Source organism: Canis lupus, chromosome 5 (assembly GCF_003254725.2).
Source record: "Canis lupus dingo isolate Sandy chromosome 5, ASM325472v2, whole genome shotgun sequence".
NCBI classification, from domain to species: domain Eukaryota; kingdom Metazoa; phylum Chordata; class Mammalia; order Carnivora; family Canidae; genus Canis; species Canis lupus.
Window position 1 is genome coordinate 50,342,818 of NC_064247.1, and position 19,541 is coordinate 50,362,358.

General features: G+C 42.8%; 1 protein-coding gene across 26 annotated transcripts in view; it reads right to left on the reverse strand.

The window, feature by feature from the left end:
- FGGY (FGGY carbohydrate kinase domain containing) overlaps nt 1-19,541 on the reverse strand; it is a 420,837-nt gene that overhangs the window by 136,007 nt on the left and 265,289 nt on the right. For 25 of the 26 annotated variants that reach the window (XR_007410823.1, XM_025427818.3, XM_025427831.2 and 22 more), the window contains one exon: nt 4,275-4,382. The exons of the other annotated variant lie outside the window; for it this stretch is intronic. Coding sequence is in view for 24 of the 25 variants with exons in the window: in XM_025427818.3 (XP_025283603.1) it covers nt 4,275-4,382 (108 nt within the window). In the remaining variant the exon portion in view is untranslated. The remainder of the gene's footprint in view (nt 1-4,274; nt 4,383-19,541) is intronic. 26 annotated transcript variants of the gene reach the window in all.

The window sequence follows — 19,541 nt, forward strand, 5'->3', positions numbered from 1 at the left end:
GGATGGAGGCATGTGCCCTTCTAAAAGGAAATAAGTGTCAGTAGCACAAGCTTGAAACGAGTGAAAAATGAATCCAAATCTTAGTCAAATGAAACTGCAAGAGGTCCAGAGCCAGAAAAGAGTCTATTCTGTTTTTTTTTTCCCCCTTCATCCTGAAGTTAACCAGATGGAGATTTTTTTTTTTCCTCAGTACCAAGCTATTCACATACTTGGAATGAAGGATTTGCTTTGGGATGGAAGATCTTTTTTTTTTTTTTTAAATTGTAAAATTGAGACAAAATAGCTTTTTTTTTTTTTCCTTCCAAATCTAGAGTTTAGGTAATTTTTTTCTTTTTTTTCTTCCCTTTTTGCTCCTCCTTCCTTTCCCTCTTCTCCTTTCTCTTCTGCTTCAGATGGTATGTTTGTGGCTGTGTGTTTAGAATCTACTGTGGACAATGTAATAATGGAGCAGACACTTGCAGACACAGCATATCAGAGATGTATATTTGAAACAACATAAAACATATAACTTCCTCTTACCGTATCCTATGTGAAAACAATGTGTTGTAAAACCAGAGATCAGAATTTCACAACAGACTACATGAGGATAAGTAAATGGAAAGGAATGGCAAACGGCAAGGGAACCACATAAAAAGGCCACTGGTGGTGCATCAGGAATCTCTCTGGGCTGGGCCTGCTACTCTGAGTATGCATTCTTCATCTATCAAATATGGGTACAACTGTACCTATTTCACAGGGATTTTGAAAAGAGAATTAAATGAGATAGTATATGCAAAGCTCTTGGCATTGAGACTGGGAAATAAGCCTTCGAAATAAATATTAGGCATTGTGGTTATTATGAATCCCATTCAAGGATTAACAAGATTATGTATATAAATCCTTTCCACAGAAAAATATTCTCAATAAAGTAGGATTTTTATTACTATTTTAATCACTATTATTCTTATTTCATCTCTTTATTCTATAGGCTGTTTCTGTCTCTTTGCTTGCCTTCTTTGGACTAGACTGTGGCTCTACTGGGTAATCTGCTCTGTTCTTGATTTAGATTTTGCCCCATCATGCTAGCTTCTGGATTTCCCAAGATTTTGCTCTCCATAACCCACAGGTCAATCATGCCCCACTTGTATGGCCAATGAAACTATTAAGTAGAGTTGTCCAAAGTGTAACTCCAAGTGAAGCTTGGTTGGTGATGGGGCAAAAGCAACTAACTAGGCCAATGATTCCCATAACTCCTGTCAAAAGTCATAGTAGACTATTAGGAAGATTTTATTAATGGCCAGATAGAGGTCACATTTTTATTTAAATTCAGGCTCATGAAACAGGCATAACCAATTCTTATCCACAGAGATATGTCATAATGTTTGGGCAAAGATGGCTTATATCCATAGCAACAGAGCAAACTTTGAGCCAAATACTGCAGAAAGTATTTCCAGACTGACACAGATGTTCAATTTGCATATTAAGTCTCTGAAAACCTGTTGATAGACAGCTTCATGGACAATGCATCATGCACAAAGAGTTGGTTTACTGGATCATTATCCTTGTTTAAAAAAAAAAAAAAAGAAAAAAGCCTCTGGATTGTGTCATCTATGAGTTCTGGGTCTGAGAAGGGTGATCAGACTATGCTGCAGGGTTGAAACAGGCTATATTTCAGTAATGGGTTTTCCATGTGTCACAGAAAGGGAATGGATATTTAAGTTAAAAGTTGTGTAAACATATGACACTCATTTAAATAGGAGAGTATGAAGCCCGAGTCCCCTGGCACCTTCATACAGCAATGTCAATATCTCAACTTCTCTAGCAATGGGTTATTAAGACCAATCAGATGTCTTTATTTTATAGACACTGAGCTTCCCTACTAGACAATGAGCTCCTCAAAGCCAGGGTCTGAGGGAAGTCTCATTCATTAATTTATGTCTGTAGCCTGGCACTAGAGCAAGCACACAGAACATGCGCTTCAAATCCAGTCATCCACCTATGTTTCCACCGACTTTGAAAGAGAGTATGAGGCAGCTAAGTATAAAATAGCAATGTACTAAGAAATGGAAACAATGATGATTTGCATCCATAGCCAGCTTTGGACCTGATCACTTATAATTTGGTTGAACATTTAGAACAATTGGTACAAGACTGAGACCATAAACAGACGATCTCAGTGTAACCCAGCAAATATGAGATTGGCTAACTGAGCCTAGGTCTCATTTTCCTTTGCCTTCCACATGTAATCCCTCCAAGGCTTGCTGATCTCCTGACCTCAGTTCTCAGTCATCATTGCCACTGTCCTCATTCAAGCCCATATGGCTTTCTGTCTGTGGACTAACCTACTACAATTGGTCTCCCCACCTTCAGCCATGTGCTCTCCAGCCTTCTTCCTTATGGCTGCTAGCCAGAGTTTGTACTTTTTTTTTTTTTTAAAGATGTTATTTACTTATTCATGTGAGAAACAGAGACATATGCAAAAGGAGAAGCAGGCTCCCTGCAGGGAGCCTGATGTGGGACTCAATCCCAGGACCCCTCAGGGATCACGCCCTGAGCCAAAGGCAGACGCTCAACCACTGAGCCACCCAGGTGTTCCCAGAGTTTGTACCACTGAGATCTGAACATGTGCATCCATTCTTCCAACCTTTCACTGCTTCCCCTTGGGCTACCAAAGATCAGTTCCTTAGGATGTTCCACAGGGACTTAGGATGTGGTTCCCCCTCAGCTCTAACCTTTTTTTTTTTAAGATTTTATTTATTCATTCATGAAAGACAGAGAGAGAGAGAGAGAGGGAGAGAGAGAGAGAGGCAGAGACACAGGCAGAGGGAGAAGCAGGCTCCATACAAGGAACCTGATGTGGGACTCGATCCCGGGACTCCAGGATCATGCCCTGAGCCAAAGGCAGGCGCTAAACCTGCTGAGACACCCAGGGATCCCCAGCGCTAACTTTTATTATAAGCCATTCTTCTAAGAAAGTTTATGCCACAGCTGAAACTTTGGACTATGTGCAATTATCTCAAATATGCCTGTTATTTCTCACTCCCATATTTTTGTTCCTACACCAGAAGATGCAGGAACTCAGCATAAACTCTGCAAAGAGTTTTTTAACCTAGCTTTATGCCAACTCCATGCCTTGTCCCTCTGGTATAGTATTCATCTCACTTTTATGGGTCTTGTATCTTTCCTATTAGAAAACCTCATGGATTCAACAATTTTTTAAAAATTCAATTAGCCAACATATATAGTAGTACATCATTAATTTCAAGTGTAGAGTTCAGTAATTTATCAGTTCCATATAATACTCAAAACCCAGTGCTCATCACATCAGGTGCCCTCTTTAATGCCCTTCAGCCAGTTACCCTATTCCCCTTCACCTTCCTTCCAGCAGCCCTCAGTTTGTTTCCCAGAGTTAAGAGTCTCTCATGGTTTGTCTCCCTCTCTGATTTCTTCCCATTCAGTTTTCCCTCCCTACCCCTATGACCTTCTGTGCTGTTTCTTATATTCCACATAGGAGTGATATGTATATTCCACCATATGATAATTGTCTTTCTTGGACTGACTCATTAATCAAATTTTTATCAAGCACCTTCTATGAACTGAGATGGAAGCAAAGAACAATGCTTTCAGGCACTGAGCTAGAAGCAAGAAAAAGTATGATATGGCTCTTGCTTTTAAGGAGCTCATAGATTTCTGGAAATGACAGATTAGTAAACCATTAAGAATAATAGAATACTTTAAGTAGAGTTGTATCTTAAAGGACAAATAAAATTATCCAAGTGGTAACACTACTGAGCAGGGAAAAAAAACACATCCAAAGGCGCAGAAGAGTAGAATAACATAAGCCATGAGGAAGTTGTGGGCAGGGTAATCTAGTCTTAGTGGCAAGTACATGAATGGGACTGGAGGGGAAGAGCCACGAAAGGTATGATGTGTCCATAAAACTATCTATCTCCAGGGGTATGGAGAACTACTGAAGAATTTCAGCTGGTGAGTTACATGGTCTTTTTTTACAATGTAGAATATCACTTTCACTGCCATGAAAAAAAAAAAAAAAGGATTTTTGTGTGAAAGATAGGTGACAAGATGGGTTAGTCATCATTGCCTGGACCAATTTCCTTTGGCAAATGCATGCTGCCTATGCACCATATGTTAGGCTGTACACTAAGAGAAAGCTAATTCTTCTGATTTTAGGAGCCTGCAAATCTTCCAGATACTGGGTATATGGATAGTGTGACAAAATGGGCTGGTCAGGGCTAGAAAACATTTAAACCCAAGTTGAGAAAGTGTCAACTTACCAATTTTCCAGTAACACTCTGACCACCTTCATTCAGCCAGAACCCAGGGATCATGGCTGAGAAATAAGGGCCCCAGACCCCTGGTACAAAGATTGGGTCTTTGCTGATCTGAAAAGAAAAAGGCAAAGTAGATGAAAATAACTGATGCTCAGGACTAGAAGCCTTACCCTCCTCCCATCCGATGTTTCTATGACCATGAAATTCAATTTCTCATCAAATATCTTCTTTGGTAAGAGAGTCATTCCTTCCAAAGGAAAGGCATGGCTTCATCTTTAGAGGCCTTGCTGATAAAGTCATTCAGATGTTAGGGTAGTAAAAGAGGTCTTTTTGAAAGAAACTGATGAGACATTTCTTTGCTGGCTCCCTCTCTGTAGCAGACTCATTGCAAAAATGGTGCCCATTCTCTATCCTCCATGTATCCAACCCCTTTGCAATATGACTTTGCAGCTCCTCTCATTAACAGGTGGAGTCCCCACCCTTGAGTTTGAGTCAGCCTGGTGACTTGTTTTGGCTAAGAGAATGAGATGGAAGTGACACCATGCCAATTTTCCAGGCTTAGGCCTCAAGAGGACTGTGTGCTTCTATTCTTCTTGGTTCTCTACCTTTGCCAGAAGAGCTGAGAGTAGCCTGCTGGATGGAAGAATAAGCAACAGAGCTGAGTCTGCCCCAATATAGCAAGTGACATCTCACATACAAGAGATAACCCAAACAAGATCAGCAAATCATCCTAATCAACCAGCACTAACAAACCCTGATCACCAGAATCACCCAGACAACTGGTGACAATCTTAGTGACATACACAAGATGTGTATTTTTGTTTACAACTCTAAGATTGTGTGTTTATTACCTAGCATTTCTGTGGTAACAGATAACTGGTACATTCCCTTCCTTCTACACTTACTAGTCAACTAATAGCATGCCATCTCCCTCTCTTGGGAGCTGAGGATACAGAGATGAATCAGAGTTTCTGTCTTCAAGAAGCTACCCACCTAGAGGGGAGCTCTACAAGTAAATAGACAAATAGCATACAGTATGGTACACAGGATGGTAAAGACACAACACAAAATGTTATGGAGGGGCAGAGGGGGTAAGGCATGAATGGTCTCAGAGAACACAACATCGCTTAGATGTAGGATTGAGCCAGGCATGCTAAGTCAAGGGAATGGCTTGAACAAAACCATATTTCAGATTGTGGAGATGCGTAGTTAAAGGTGGGGAGTAGGGAGGAAAAGTGAGTGAGGCATATCAGGTCTACTCCCACATACCTTCTGGACAGGCAGCAAACCTATTCATTCATTTGTTCTACAAATATTTATTCAGCCCTTATCATATGCTTGGTACTATGTCACATCCCAGGGATATAGAAATGAACTGAATATTCATGATTTCTGCCCTCATGAAATTTATAGTCCAGCATTTTAGCACAGGAACAAACTTTCTTTAAATGTCTTGACCTGCATATTCCAGTTCCCTTTTCACTAAACCAGCGAGTCCTAAAATCAGTAGGATTTCCAACCCTCAAACAGAAAGGAAGTGAAGACATGGGAACAACACAACACTGTTAACTTTAAATTCCGTGAAATAAAGATAATTTATGAAAAGGGACACTTAGCACCTAAAATAGGAAGAATGTCAGGGAAAAAAGAAAGATTTTTGCAAGAAAAGACAGTTCGGCTTACATTGACATATCCACTCACTTCCTTATTGGCTCAGCAGATGTTTCCTGAATCCTCACTGTGATCCCATCTGCACCAAGCATTGGTAATGAATGTCAAACAAAACAGCCTAGGCCCTGCCCTCATGAAGCATTCTATCTTGAGACGGGGACAGATGAGAGTGATCATTCAAGTTTGGCCAGGAATCTCCTAGGCTTAGCACTAAAGGTCTTGTGTCCTAGAAAACCCTTTCATCCTAGGCAAATGGGACAAATCATGGGGCACTCTCAGATATATATTAATCAGATCATCACACGAATGTGTAATTATAAATTGTGGCAAATGGATGAAAATCAAAGGGTACTGTAAGAGCAAGTAAGTGAGGTACCTAATCTAGTCTAGGGGTCACAGAAGGCTTTTTTCAGGAAGCAATATTTGAATTAAGATGTAAATCATACACAGAAGTTGTGAGGGTGTGTGAGTATATGTATGAGCATGTGTATGTGTATGTTTGTGTATGTGTATAGGATATGGAGACTGTTCCAGCCAAAAGGAGCACACACTAAATGGTCTTTGTTTTTGTCACTTTGTCTTTGCCCATGAAAATTTCTCACATGCTGGGCCTAGGCATTACTCATCCCACAGTGTCTTTGGGGTGAATAAGACAGCTCATGTTCACAACCACTTAGAAACCAGTGTTTGAACAGGTGGATGGATAACCACCAAAGTCAAATCATCTCTTGTCATGTCCTGCACCCTTCCTCTTCTAGCACTATTAGCCCCATTTGATAGATTAGTCTCAGAGAAGATGCTGTATAAGCTGTCCACGGTTACACAGTCACTGTTCAAGGTGGGATTTGAACCCAAGCAGATGTTGGCCTCCAATCGTATGGCATATTTTATTTCTCACTTGTATACATAAATTTGTTTGGAAGATTATATATCACCCCCCACCCCATGTCACAATTTATTTAAGCTTGTTACTGAGTCAGCTGCAGGAGAGCTTCACTGGAAGATGAGGGTCTGCTGCTCAGAAATGTCAAGTGATGGCTTTGCCTCGCTCTGTCCAGGGAGAAAATTTTGAGCTGTTTGTGCTCACTCTTTTGAAATGGCACATGCTTCTCATCAGACATCTGAGTAAAGCAAGGAAACCAACACACAGAAATATGTTTCCCACAGCATTTCCAATCACTTCTAAACTCTATGTTCTTGGAGAAAACAAGTAATAGTTTGTTTTGAGAGAGAGAGAGAGAAAGAGAAGCACATTTGTATATTTCTGTGTGCTTTAATCCTTTGCAATAAACCTAAATATTTAAGGATATTTTTGTGAAAGCCCTTTCCCATCCTGATGGCTATCTTGGCCTGGAGTTCATTTTACTCCACTGATAATAATTGTCTGTACAGAACATTGATTTCCTAGTAATAGTGGTCCTGCTGGCAATCACAACAGCCAAAATTGACTGGGTACTTATTAAAGGCCTTATTCTAAGCATATGATAAGAATTAAACCACTTAACTCTCATAAAAACCCTGAGGGGAGATTCCATCACTATTCCTACTGTATAGATGGGTAAACTAAAGCAGAGAGAGTTTAATTCCATGTCCAAGGTTATAAAAATGCAAAGCAGCCAGGCACCACACTCTGCAGGTTCTATATTTGTCTCTGCCAAAGCATGGTCTTATTTTCAGGCTACCATCACTTCTTTGAATCTTTCTTTGCCTCTCAAGGGTAGAAAGCAAGGGCCATCACAACTAACATAGACTCACTCAAATGCAACACACCTGTTGGCCTTGATGACAAGTTAGGGAATCTGCATTTCTAAAAAGCTTTTGATAAATTTTCCCCAAAAGGCTTGTGAAGAGCAGAGGAAGAGAGCATGGGTTGAGTCAAAGACCTATCTTGATTCTATTCCACCCTGCCATATTCCAGCCAAGGGATCTTACACGATCCTTCATCTTTCTGGGCTTCAGTTGCCCCAATTAAAAAACAAGAGGGTCAATATGAATGTTGGAGGACTTTGGTGAAGATAGAATAAGCTGTCAACTACAAAGAGCTTACTATATATGTTCAATACCAAATACACGTGAGTTCTCCTTGAAATGAAGCTCGTGTGATGGAACAGGAAGGTGACAGGACTGAATGACCACAGCCAGAAGTAATTATGACCAGGTAAGAAGGTCTCTAGATTTGCTCGTGGTCTGATTTAGTCACTATTCTTACCCATGAAGTAGAAAATGATACAGAAGTAAAGCTTATCATATTTTCACATGGTATAAAGATGGGAGGATATTATGCTCTATTTTATGGAGCATGTCCAAATTAAGATTCAAAATTACTTCAAAGAGCTAGAACAGCAAGCAAAATACAAGAAACTAGCTAACATTTGTTGAATTGTATTGTTAAACATTCATACTTAAAAGGTACCGGAAATATTCTCTTCCATAATATTCCTTTTCATGGGTTGGGTGGCACATGAGTATTCAATTTGGTAGGGTCTAAACACTATGTACACATGTGCCATATTCTTTATTTATGTGGGATAGGGAATAAAATTATAGAAACCGGCAGTGATACAAAACATTTGGTTGCACACCATATGCCAGGCACTGAGATCAGCAGCCAGCCTATAAAAATAATAAAGTTAAATAATAATAACAATAATAATTACTAGTAAGGCATGGCCCCTTTCCTCAAAGGGCTCCTTGTCTATAACCAGGCAGACAAGTGGTGGAAATTTAGAAATTACAAAAAAGCGTGCTAAGTATTACAGTAAAGTAGGGAGGAGTGTGGTAGAAATCGAAGCTGCAGGCACTTTCCAGAGGTGGCCACAGGGGAGCTAGGCCTGGATGGAGATGTAAGTGTTCCCTTACGTAAAGGAGGGTAGCCCAGGCAGAAATGATTGAGCGGGCAAGGCTCACACTCATGAAGCTGTACAAGCAGTTTGGTTTTCATGAGGGCTTAAAGTTCTGAATTTTACTTTAAATAGAAAGTCATGGGGCACGCAGTGGCTCAGCAGTTGAGCATCTGCCTTCAGCCCAGGGTGTGATCTTGGAGTCCTGGATCAAGTCCCACATCGGGCTCCCTCCATGGAGCCTGCTTCTCCCTCTGCCTGTGTCTCTCTCTCTGTCTCTCATCAATAAACAAATAAAATCTTTTTTTTTTTAAGTCATAAGGTTTGAAGGATTGGTATATTTTTGTACTAATATACCCTACTGTTCATCAAAAATTTAATTTTTAAAAAAGCCACAGCTTTAGAAAAGGAAAAAAAAAAAAGTCTCAGGGAACTAAGTCAGGCAATGACAGTAAGAAATAATCATATAGAAATAAAGATAATAATAAGAAACAATAAAAGAGTAATTGCTAACAGTTACTGAGGACTTATAACATGCCAAATAGTCTCCTAGGCTCTTTACAGACATTCTATCATTTAATACTCATGACAGCCCAGTGAGATAGGTCCTATTATTATACTTACCCCACAAATGAGGAAATCTAAATTGAAGGAGGTCAGATAGCTAGTACACAAAAGAGGAGTAGCTTTAGATTCAAACAAGGTCCAAGCTACAAATACCAACTTATTACCCTCTGCAGATTTTATTTTCCTCATCTATAAAATAAATAGGTTGGCCAAAAATATTTAGTATCTCCTTGGTCTTTGAGATTATCTAAGATCCCATGAAATTGAGTCATTCTTCCTCAGCTGGTCAATCGGAATTCTCCAGCAAGCAATTTTAACACAGGCTCTGCCCTGTGGCTCAGGGGATCACACTGGGTGATCTTTTGGGGCTTCTCTAAGCACCAACTTTGCCCCACCACCCCGGTGACCATGGCCAGGATTATCAGGGGCCTTTCTTGACTGTCAGCTTCATGGGTTGTATTTAATGGCTACTATCCATAACATCTGCCATTCACATATCATTATTCAACAAATACTTATTAGACACACACTGAGTTCAAACTATCACTTCAAACAAGAAAAGATACAGAAAGACAGGCATCAGAGCCATGTATTCTCCTGAGGTTGGCAATCTGGTAGAAGCTGGAGTGCAAGATGGTCTGGGGGTAACTCTGGTATTAAGTGATTTGTAAGTTTATATTTGTGTTCACACTTGCAATTACCCTGATAGTACCTGGAGTCAAACAGGCACAGCCCATCTTATAAGCTGAAGACAAAGGCAGGAGGAGGGTAAGCAAACCACCCCGGATCACAAGGATCGAAATGGTAGAGCAGGAATTAGAAGCCTCTCTCCATTTGTTCCTGCCTCTTTTCATGTCTATGCCCAAGCTGGCTCCATGTCATCGAAGGCTATGCTCTTGTCAGCTGAGCTGCCCTGCAGTGCTAAAGCCCAAGCGCCTGCTCACACCTCTTGCTGGGAGAGATGACTGGGCTCAGAGCAGGGAGCTACTCCAGCAATTTCCGTTCTGCTTTGCCCCCACCCCATCATACCGAGGTTGGACTAAACCTCTGGCAGGGGCAGCAGGCAGGCTCCAGGCGCCAGTGGTCCTGGGAGGGAACAGGAGGTTTTGTTTTGAGTGCCTCCAGCCAGGTTGGGAATTTTAGAGGGTAGCCGCAGGCATGTGTGGGACTGAGTATTTCCGTGGTGGCTCATCTCTCCCTCCAAATGGACTGCGCTATCGTCTTACTAGAAAAAAACCATTTATACACATTCCAGCCAACTCCCAGCTCACTACACAGTACAAAAAAAGAGCATAGAGAATTCGGTTTTTGAATGGGGCGCTTAGCACTGACCTCTATTTTTTTGCACTTCTCAGATTAAACTGGAATGAGTTGTGTGCCTTTTCTATGAAATAGTGAGTAGACACATCTTATCTCAAAGACTGAACATGGTTTACTAATGTGAGCATAGACCTTGAAGTTAGACAAATCTGTGTTTCAATTCTGGTTAGGGGGGCTGTTTATTTTTTTATTTTATTTTTTAAAAGATTATTTATTTATTTATTCATCAGAGACACAGAGAGAGAGGCAGAGACATGGGCAGAGGGAGAAGCAGGCTTCCCACAGGGAGCCCAGTGTGGGACCCTGGGATCACACCCTGAGTCCAAGGCAGATGCTCAACCACTGAACCACCCAGGTGTCCCAGAGGCTGTTTATTAGCCATGTGCCTTTGAATCTGTCTGAAACTCCATTTCCTCATCTATAAATGGGATAATCTCACCTCCCACAGAGTTCTGTGTGAGTCCTAAGTGGTATAACGTAGATAAAAATCTTAGGACATAACATGGCTCTCAAGAAATGTGAAATGATAGATGGTTTAACTCTACTCCTTTTGGGGACAGTGCAAAGATCTGGAGTACAAACTCCTGAGTTCAGGTCTAGACTCTACCTCTCCTTAGTTCTGTTTCTTTGGGAGGCTCTTCTTCCTCTTCCCTCCTAGATTCACTCCTCTGTGTCTGTCTCACTCACCACTTCTCCTGGGGTCACCTCATCCATGTCCATGTGTGCAAAGGCGATTTTCATGCAGCTGAGTCCCCAATTTTTCTCCCCAACTCAGGCCTTGCTCTTGAGTCCAAAATTGGGCACCTGACCTAGATGTCTAATCATCGTATCCACAATAGAGCTTGCCATCCTTCCTCTCAGGGCTGGTCCTGTGCTGGGGTCCCTGTCTGCCTATTTACCCAACCACTAGAGTACCATTTTTTTTTTAAATTTTTATTTATTTATGATAGTCACACAGAGAGAGAGAAAAAGGCAGAGACACAGGCAGAGGGAGAAGCAGGCCCCATGCACCGGGAGCCCGACGTGGGATTCGATCCCGGGTCTCCAGGATCGCGCCCTGGGCCAAAGGCAGGCGCTACCGCTGCGCCACCCAGGGATCCCTAGAGTACCATTCTTAACCTTAAGACCCAGTCACCTTTCTCCTCTGCCCCATAACAGGTCCCATGTCCTGCCAATTCTATTTTTTAAACAAAGCTTATTTCTCCCTGTTGCTACTGCACTAGTCCAGTCCTTTGTTATCTCTTCCAACAGTAATTAAGCTGGTTTCCCTGTCTCAAAAACTGCCCTCCTCCTGTACCCCCAAAACCCTCCTCAGAGAATCCAACTTCCTTACCTCCAAAACAATGATTCTTCTAACACACAAACCTAATTATATCATTCCCTTAACATGCTTTAGAAGTTCCCCATGACACATGAGACCTTTCTGACCTGGCTTTTATCTATGGGTCTTGCCTTAACACACATGGTACAATTTCCTCATCATATACCCCATCATTTTTACCCCACTGTAGCCTAGAAGCTAAGTGTGCCATTTTCTCATCTCTGCATCTTCATAAATTCTCCTCTCCCTGTCTAAAAGGCATTCTTTCTGACCTCACCCTGACTAACTCTTCCATGTCCTTTTATAGGATTTAGCTCAATATTATCTGCTCTGGGAAGCTTCTCTAAACTCTGACTGGCTAAGTTGCTTCTTCCTCCATCTTCCAATGTTCTAGTATATGTGCTGCTAAGCGAGCACTTCCTCCATCTTCCTTAACCCTCTGTACTTCTATGCTGTAGGCTGTCATATGTTGTATGTATAAGTGTATATACCTGTATCTATAAATCATATGTAATGTGTATTTAGTATATAATATGCATATAAAATGCTTTATAAATAAGTCATGCAATGTGGCTAATGGCTAAAATTAATAACAGTGTCGCAGACATTCAGAGCAATAATAGAATAGAACATGTGTTCAATCACAGAGTTAATGTGGCACATAGTTAATAAAGCTCAGGCTTGCCAAACTTTCCTCTCCTCTATCTGGAGGTTTCGGAAAGGTTAAGAGTCCTCCAGGATAGAGTATGCCCTTCCTAGAAATCCAATCCCTTTATTTCAGTTTGAGTAAAACAAGAACACATGAAACCTGTCCACAGATATCTCTTGGGGCTTAGCAGTTTGAGCCGGCAGGAGGGCACTGAATGGGTTTGTCACCCAACCAAGCAGTCCACAAATTTGGGATGGAGGGAGACAGCCAAATGTTGCTTGCAATGTCCTGAGTTCTTTGCCAAGTATTTTGGACTCCTTAAACCCCGAATTCCTTATTCTTCATCATTTTGAAACCCATATGCGATCACAATAGAAATGTAATCCATATGTTTCTCATTCAGATACACTTAAAACACACCCAAAGTTGCTTTGCAAGAGACTGAATAGCCAAGAAAACTTTGAGGCCTTCCTAAAATTTCCCCCAATTTTCTCTCCCTTGCAGACAAGAAGCCACACTTAGCCTCCTCTATACAGATTCCTGACTGGCTCCAGGGAGCTCAGACCAGCTTTCAGCCTTGAAAGCTCCAAGAGCCGTATGACCCCAAAGATATAAAAATCATAGCTTGCATCTTTTTCACAGCCTAAACAATCTGTGGTGGGTAAACAGTTATTGGTCTCTTCTGTGGATCCTGTGAGGCAGGGAGGAGGGGCTGGTGGCGTGTGCGAGGGAAGGGGAGGCAGCTAATGAGAGGAGAGAGGATACCCTTTTCGGTGTGGTGGTCACCAGATGGATTCTTAGCTCTGTTTCAATGTCACATAGTGAGCTGGACTCTGAGAGTCAAAACCGTATCTTCTATTTCTGTCACGTCCCCAGGAATGAGCATAGGACTAATTGAGCACTTCTCAAACATGACCCAGCCAACGCCCTCGTTTGATTCTAAACTAGCTGTTAGGAAAAGCAGCTCTCTCTTAGAGATTTCAGTTAAAAAGACTCTAGGGTGGCCAAACAGCCGAGGCTGACCAGCAGGCACGGACAAGGATGACACAGCCTTTTCCCTGTAGCGAGCGCAGGGCCGCCCCACGCACAGCACCTCTGTCAGACAGCCTCTGATTTCTGACTGCGAAACTGTGGACACCTCCTCTTCCTGCCCAGCTCCTGATCAGCTTCTGAGTTTCCCTTGCTACGACCTTTTGTTTGGATTCCAGTGTCTGGTCTCAGATATTGTATCATCAATCTGACCACAGATTTAGAGATTGTCTGGTCTGACTCTCAATGTTTAGTCCTAACTTGCTATGTGACTCTAGTCCTCGGGGTGTTCATCTGAAAAACGGGGCAAATAGGACCTCTTTTATAGACTTGTACAGACGAAATGTGGCACAGTCTATTACAGGCCTTGGTACAGTGCCTGGTACATTCAGTGACCCAGGGAAATGGAGCCTGTACTAATATCATCACCTCTATACTGGCCAAGGTGTACTTCTTATTTATGGAGCGGATTACACGGAGGCATTTAATTTTAAAAAGTAAGATCTGACACCACCTTGACGAGAATTCTGAAGTAGGGTACAGGGTTTGTATTGGCTCTAGAGAAGAACAAGCTACGAATCAACACGATCACTCAGATGGATTAATTTCTATTTGAAAGATCTGTCACTGGGAACAAACACAAGTGAGACGGACCCTGTTGACAGCGTATGGCGTAAAGGCAAAGAGAAGCTTGGCTGAATTATATCAGGGCCTCTTTTGAAAGAAGTCAGAATTCCTGGGCATTCGCATCAATCACTGCCTTTTGGAAGCACCCCCCCAAAGAGCCCACTCCTGCTTCTCAGGTTTGGCTCAGGGAATTTGGGACGTGCCCATACAAGTCTGGATCTGAAGAATCCCGATCTTTAGAAATCTTTCTGCAGTTTTGGCCTAAAACAAGATGAGAAGGCTATAAAGTGGCCAGGCAAGGATGAACTAAAAATTATGCATAGACACTTGTGTAGTTCCCTGAGAGATAGCAACAGTATTATCAACCGACAGGTATTTACTGAGTCTTCAGGCGAAAGACTCCATCCCTCACATCTTCTCTATAACAAAGCAGACTGCAAAAAGCATTAAAAAATCGTGATGGGGGATGCCTGGGTGGCTCAGTGTTCAGCGCCTGCCTTTGGCCCAGGGCATGATCCTGGAGTCCTGGGATCGAGTCCTACATCGGGCTCCATGTATGAGGCCTGCTTCTCCCTCTGCCTGTGTCTCTGCCTCTCTCTCATGAATAAATAAATAAAATTTAAAAAATTTCTTAAAAAAAATAAATCGTGATGGTTAGATGGGAGGAGGTCAGGAGAAGGATGGAGAGGGTAGGAACCCCATGTTCTTTGGTTACCTAACAGGTTATCAGGGACAGCACACATGTACCAGCACGCCCATGTCAGCGGCTATCCGGGCCCGCCTTCCTGCCATCGTGGGGCCTGGCCTTGGAATCCACCACAGGACAGTGTACCAGGGAGCCACCGCCATCAACTGAAGGGACGTCTGTGTGAAGCTTCTGTCATCCCCACACAGGGCACTTTACATCCATTTCTCTCACCTGAGATACTGCACAAACCCATGTCGCCCAGTTTTGATGGAAAACTGAGCCTCAGAGATGTTAATTCAAGTTCACAGGCTCACCAAGAGGTAGAACCAGGTTTTAGACTCAATCTGACTCAAGAGTCCACAGGCTTCCTGAGACACCCTTCTTAGAGGAAAAAAAAAGCTGTCAACAGGAGAGGCAAGGACACAGCCGATAGCACCATCTTCAACATCTGGTCTGGGGCCGGCCCAGCTCCCCTTGTGCCCTGAATGGGAGATGCCCCTTGAAAAGTCAATGGACATGATAGGATTTTCCTGTTGGAGAGGAAGGGAGGGAGGGAGAGAAGAGAAAAAGAGAGAGAGAGAGAGAGAGAGAATACATTCCAGTGGTATCTTTTCCCTCTTCTCCATATTCAACAGCAGTTCTTTGAGAATGCTGAGTGACTCTCATGTTGAAGAAAAAAAAAAAAAGAAAGAAAAGGAAAGACTTAAAAATCGCTTCCCTATTTGAATGAGTTCCTAAGAAAGACAAATGGTCCACAGAGGTAAGGAGACTGAAGGAAGAAAAGGCACTCAGAGGGAAGGCGGACCCAGGGGGGTTTGCCCTCTGCCTGTACTCTAGAAAAGACCATGCTAATAAGTCAGATATATAAACACTGTGGAACAATCAGAAACAAATGAAAGGAGGACTTGAGAGGAACAGTGTTCAGCTGTGGCCCAGGGCCAGGAGGCAGCTTTTGTTATGAATAGATCATCTGCATGTGAAAGAGACCTGATTTTAACCCTTGGCAGAGGCTACCCAGTGTAGAAGAATGTATCAGGCCCATCTGGACTTCCTTAGAGAAAGGAGAAAAAAGGGGGCAATAGGGAAGAAAAAAAGGGGGAAAAACCCCAGCTATCTGTGAAATGATATGACATGATGCAGGGCAGGGTTACAGTCCTGTGAGAGTGGTTTAAACAGTTTTTGTGTTATTAATCAGTAACACATTTAGCTCACAAAAATAACAAATGACAATTATAATGGGCTTTTTTTTTTTTTTGAAGGCATTACAGGTGAATGGGGAGGGTAAGGAAGGGAGGGTAGGCAGCCTGACATTTGCCTACTAGGTGCTGATTGCTTTATACACATTCTCATGCACAATCTTCATGATAATCCAGCCGTTTTCTCCAGTCTAAGGTGAAGAAACTGTGACTCACAGATGTTCAAAGATGTGTTTATGGTCATATAGGTACCAAGTGGCAGAAGTGATCTGAGTCCGTCTGACTCTGAAGGCTGGGCTCTTCTGACTATATCTGGCTAACTCAAAGAACTACAAAAGTCAGATGAATATAAGGGGCCAGTGGAACCAGCCCTCCCCCTTCCCGGACATTTGAGTTTTTGCTGTGGGTTTACAGAGACCGGTCCAGGTAGTGCCTAAAGGGACTCTCAACGAGAAAACCAAACCCCAATTTCTGGAGATCCACGTGCTTCCGTACGATCCTGCCTTCCTCCATCTCTCCACTCATCATGCAGTAATCAGAAACAAGATTAAATGAAACTGGCCACCAATGCCAGCCTGGCTTCCAGGATGTGTGAATTCCGGCAGAACTCTGTGTGTGCTGATACTCTGTGTGTGTGGTGTAGACTTCTTCGCCATTGGCCTAGCAATTTGAGAATCTGGCTCTCACCTGAGGGACAGATGACAGAGTGAGGAGTAAGAGCTATTTTTCCATTTCACTGGCCTGTGCACTTAGGGTGGTGACTGAGCACTCAGCCATGGGAGTAGGAAACATCCCTGCACACCTGCCTCTGGGGGATACAGAGAAGGGTGTGGGGGGTTAGTGAAGCCTGGGGCCAGTGACACTGTTTCCTTCAGACTGCCTAGTGCCTTGGAGAGAGAGAGAGTTTTGGTCCAGCCAGGTCAGGAACCATAACCGCATGATCCAGCTATGAGACCCCGACAAGTGCCAGTTTCCTCCAGGGTAAAAGGCATGGGAGACTATTCACCTTCCAAGACATTGGGAAAGAACTGACACAATGCAGAGAAAGCCCTGACACACCACCTGTACATAGTAAATTATCAACAAGAGCTGATTATTTAACTTTCTGTACTCTTACTTTTTTTAAAGCCAGGAAATGTTTAATCTCTACTTTTCTGAGTTCAGAGTACAGACTGGCCCGGCTAATCCTGGTAAGGTGCAAACAACAGTGGTGCCAGCAGAGGGTGGGAATAGCTGGAGACACAGTGAGTTTTAGGTGGAAGAAATCTGGGTCTCATTTTTCATGCCAGACCAAGAGGATTGTTTGGATCTCAACTTGGGTTCCTAGTGAGTTCACGGTAAAAAAATCATCTAATGTTTACACTTGAGGCATTTCTGTTAATTGAGGCTCTGTACTCATCTGTCAAGAGTTTACGTAATAGCTGCCTTCTAGAGGGGTAGGGCTATTAACTGAGATCCTGTGTGCCAAGCACCTGGTGTGGTTTCCCCACACACAGTAGGAGCCTAATATGGGCAATGAGAGGGGGGCTCACAAAGCATCTGGGGACTGCTGAGAGTCAAGATTCTCCAGAACAGAGACACTTCAAGCAATTCTTCAGTAAACATTTACTTGAGCACCTACTACGGGGGTCAGGTTCTGTGGAAACAGAGATGAAGAGATGTTGCTCTTGCCCCCATTTTCAGTGTAATTAGGGTATGTGACAGTTAATCTACAAATAGCAAGATACTCTGATAAGCACCTCAAAACAGTTCTTAGTACAACAATGGCTTGAAGAGACTGTTATGGTTTGGCTGGAACGTAGAAAAAAAATCCCACAAACATTGAATTGCCATATACCGCAAGCAAAGGATGTCAGTGGCTTTACATGCACTATCTCATTTAGTAATTATTACAGGCCTAGTAAGACAGGTATTGGTATCCCCATTTTACAGATGCAGGAACTGAGGCTTACAGGGGTTAAATAACTTGCTCAAGATAAGGCTTGGAGCAGGAGATATAAAAAAAAACCCAAAAAACAAACCTATGAGTGGGAGGACAAGCAGAGGTCAGATCATGAAGGTTCTTTCGTGGCAGGCTAAGTGGTTGGAATTATTCTCTTGAAGGCAATGGGGAAATAATCCCGATTTATGTTTCGGTTACTTTGTAGCTAGCAGTCCACAGACCCACTGCCGTCCCCTCTCCAGCACATATTCAGGATTACCAGAGGCTGGACTTGCACAGTGGTTCATTTCAGTTTGTTCTGATTCACAACTGAATGCATAATGAATGATAATCACCTGTTATGTTGCCCAAAAGTTTGTGGTCACAGGCTACGTAAGTGTTCCACACAGAGCTGGGCCTTCCCTGGCCCTCTGGAGGCTCCAAGCTCCAGATCAGCTCCATGGTGGGTAAGTATGTGTGGTTTCTTCTATTTTGCTAAGTCAACAGTTCCAGGCAGGGGAAAAGAGTCCTTGCCTCAAAATATTTTTCTCCAAAACCCCTTCACTGCTTCACCTCATTCTACCCATCTCCTCTTTCCCAAATCACCCTCCCTATGACCTTCAGACCCTCTATGCTTTCAAGGTCAACTGCTACCTTGACCTTGGATTTTTAACCACCTGATCTGCCAATACATAAATGGTGATCCTGGGGCATCTCAAAGGGGCAGGGATCAACTGTCAGCCACTTCAGACGTGCTCTGCCCTGATTCAGTTAACATGTGTCCCAAGACCCTCCCTTCATCCCTCTTCCATGACATGGATGGTCCAGATGGCTAGCATTTGAATTTAGTTTTCCAAATCCTGACTCTCCCTGAGGACTCTGGCTTAAATGCACTCCACTAGCTCTACCTACTCCAAAAGTCTTTGTGAGGATCATCACCAGAGTTGGACTCAGATAAGGGCACCAGCCTAGAACCCAACACCTTACAGAGGGGCTCTTGCATGAGGCCAAAGGCAAAGGTACTCTTCCATGAATGCAATACCCTACATCAAGTATGTTCCTCATTAAATATCCCCTCCTCCCAGCCTGCTTCAATGCATCTAAAATGTCTACATGCTACAGAGGGTTTTCAGACAGCTCTTACAACCACTTATTCAACCAATACTTGATACATCTAGAAAGTAGGAAAGGCCATTCCTTTTTATTTTATTTTTTTAACACTTATTAATAAATGAGAGCAGGGAGGAGGGGCAAAGGGAGAATCTCAAGCAGACTCCTCGCTGAGCATGGAGCCCAACATGGGGTTCAATCTCACAACCCTAAAATCATGACCTAAGCCAAAACCAAGAGTCACACACTTAAACAACTGAGCCATCCAGGCACCCCAAGGCCATTGCTTTTTAGAAAAAGAGATGGAGGTCCTAAAAAATAAAAAATCAAA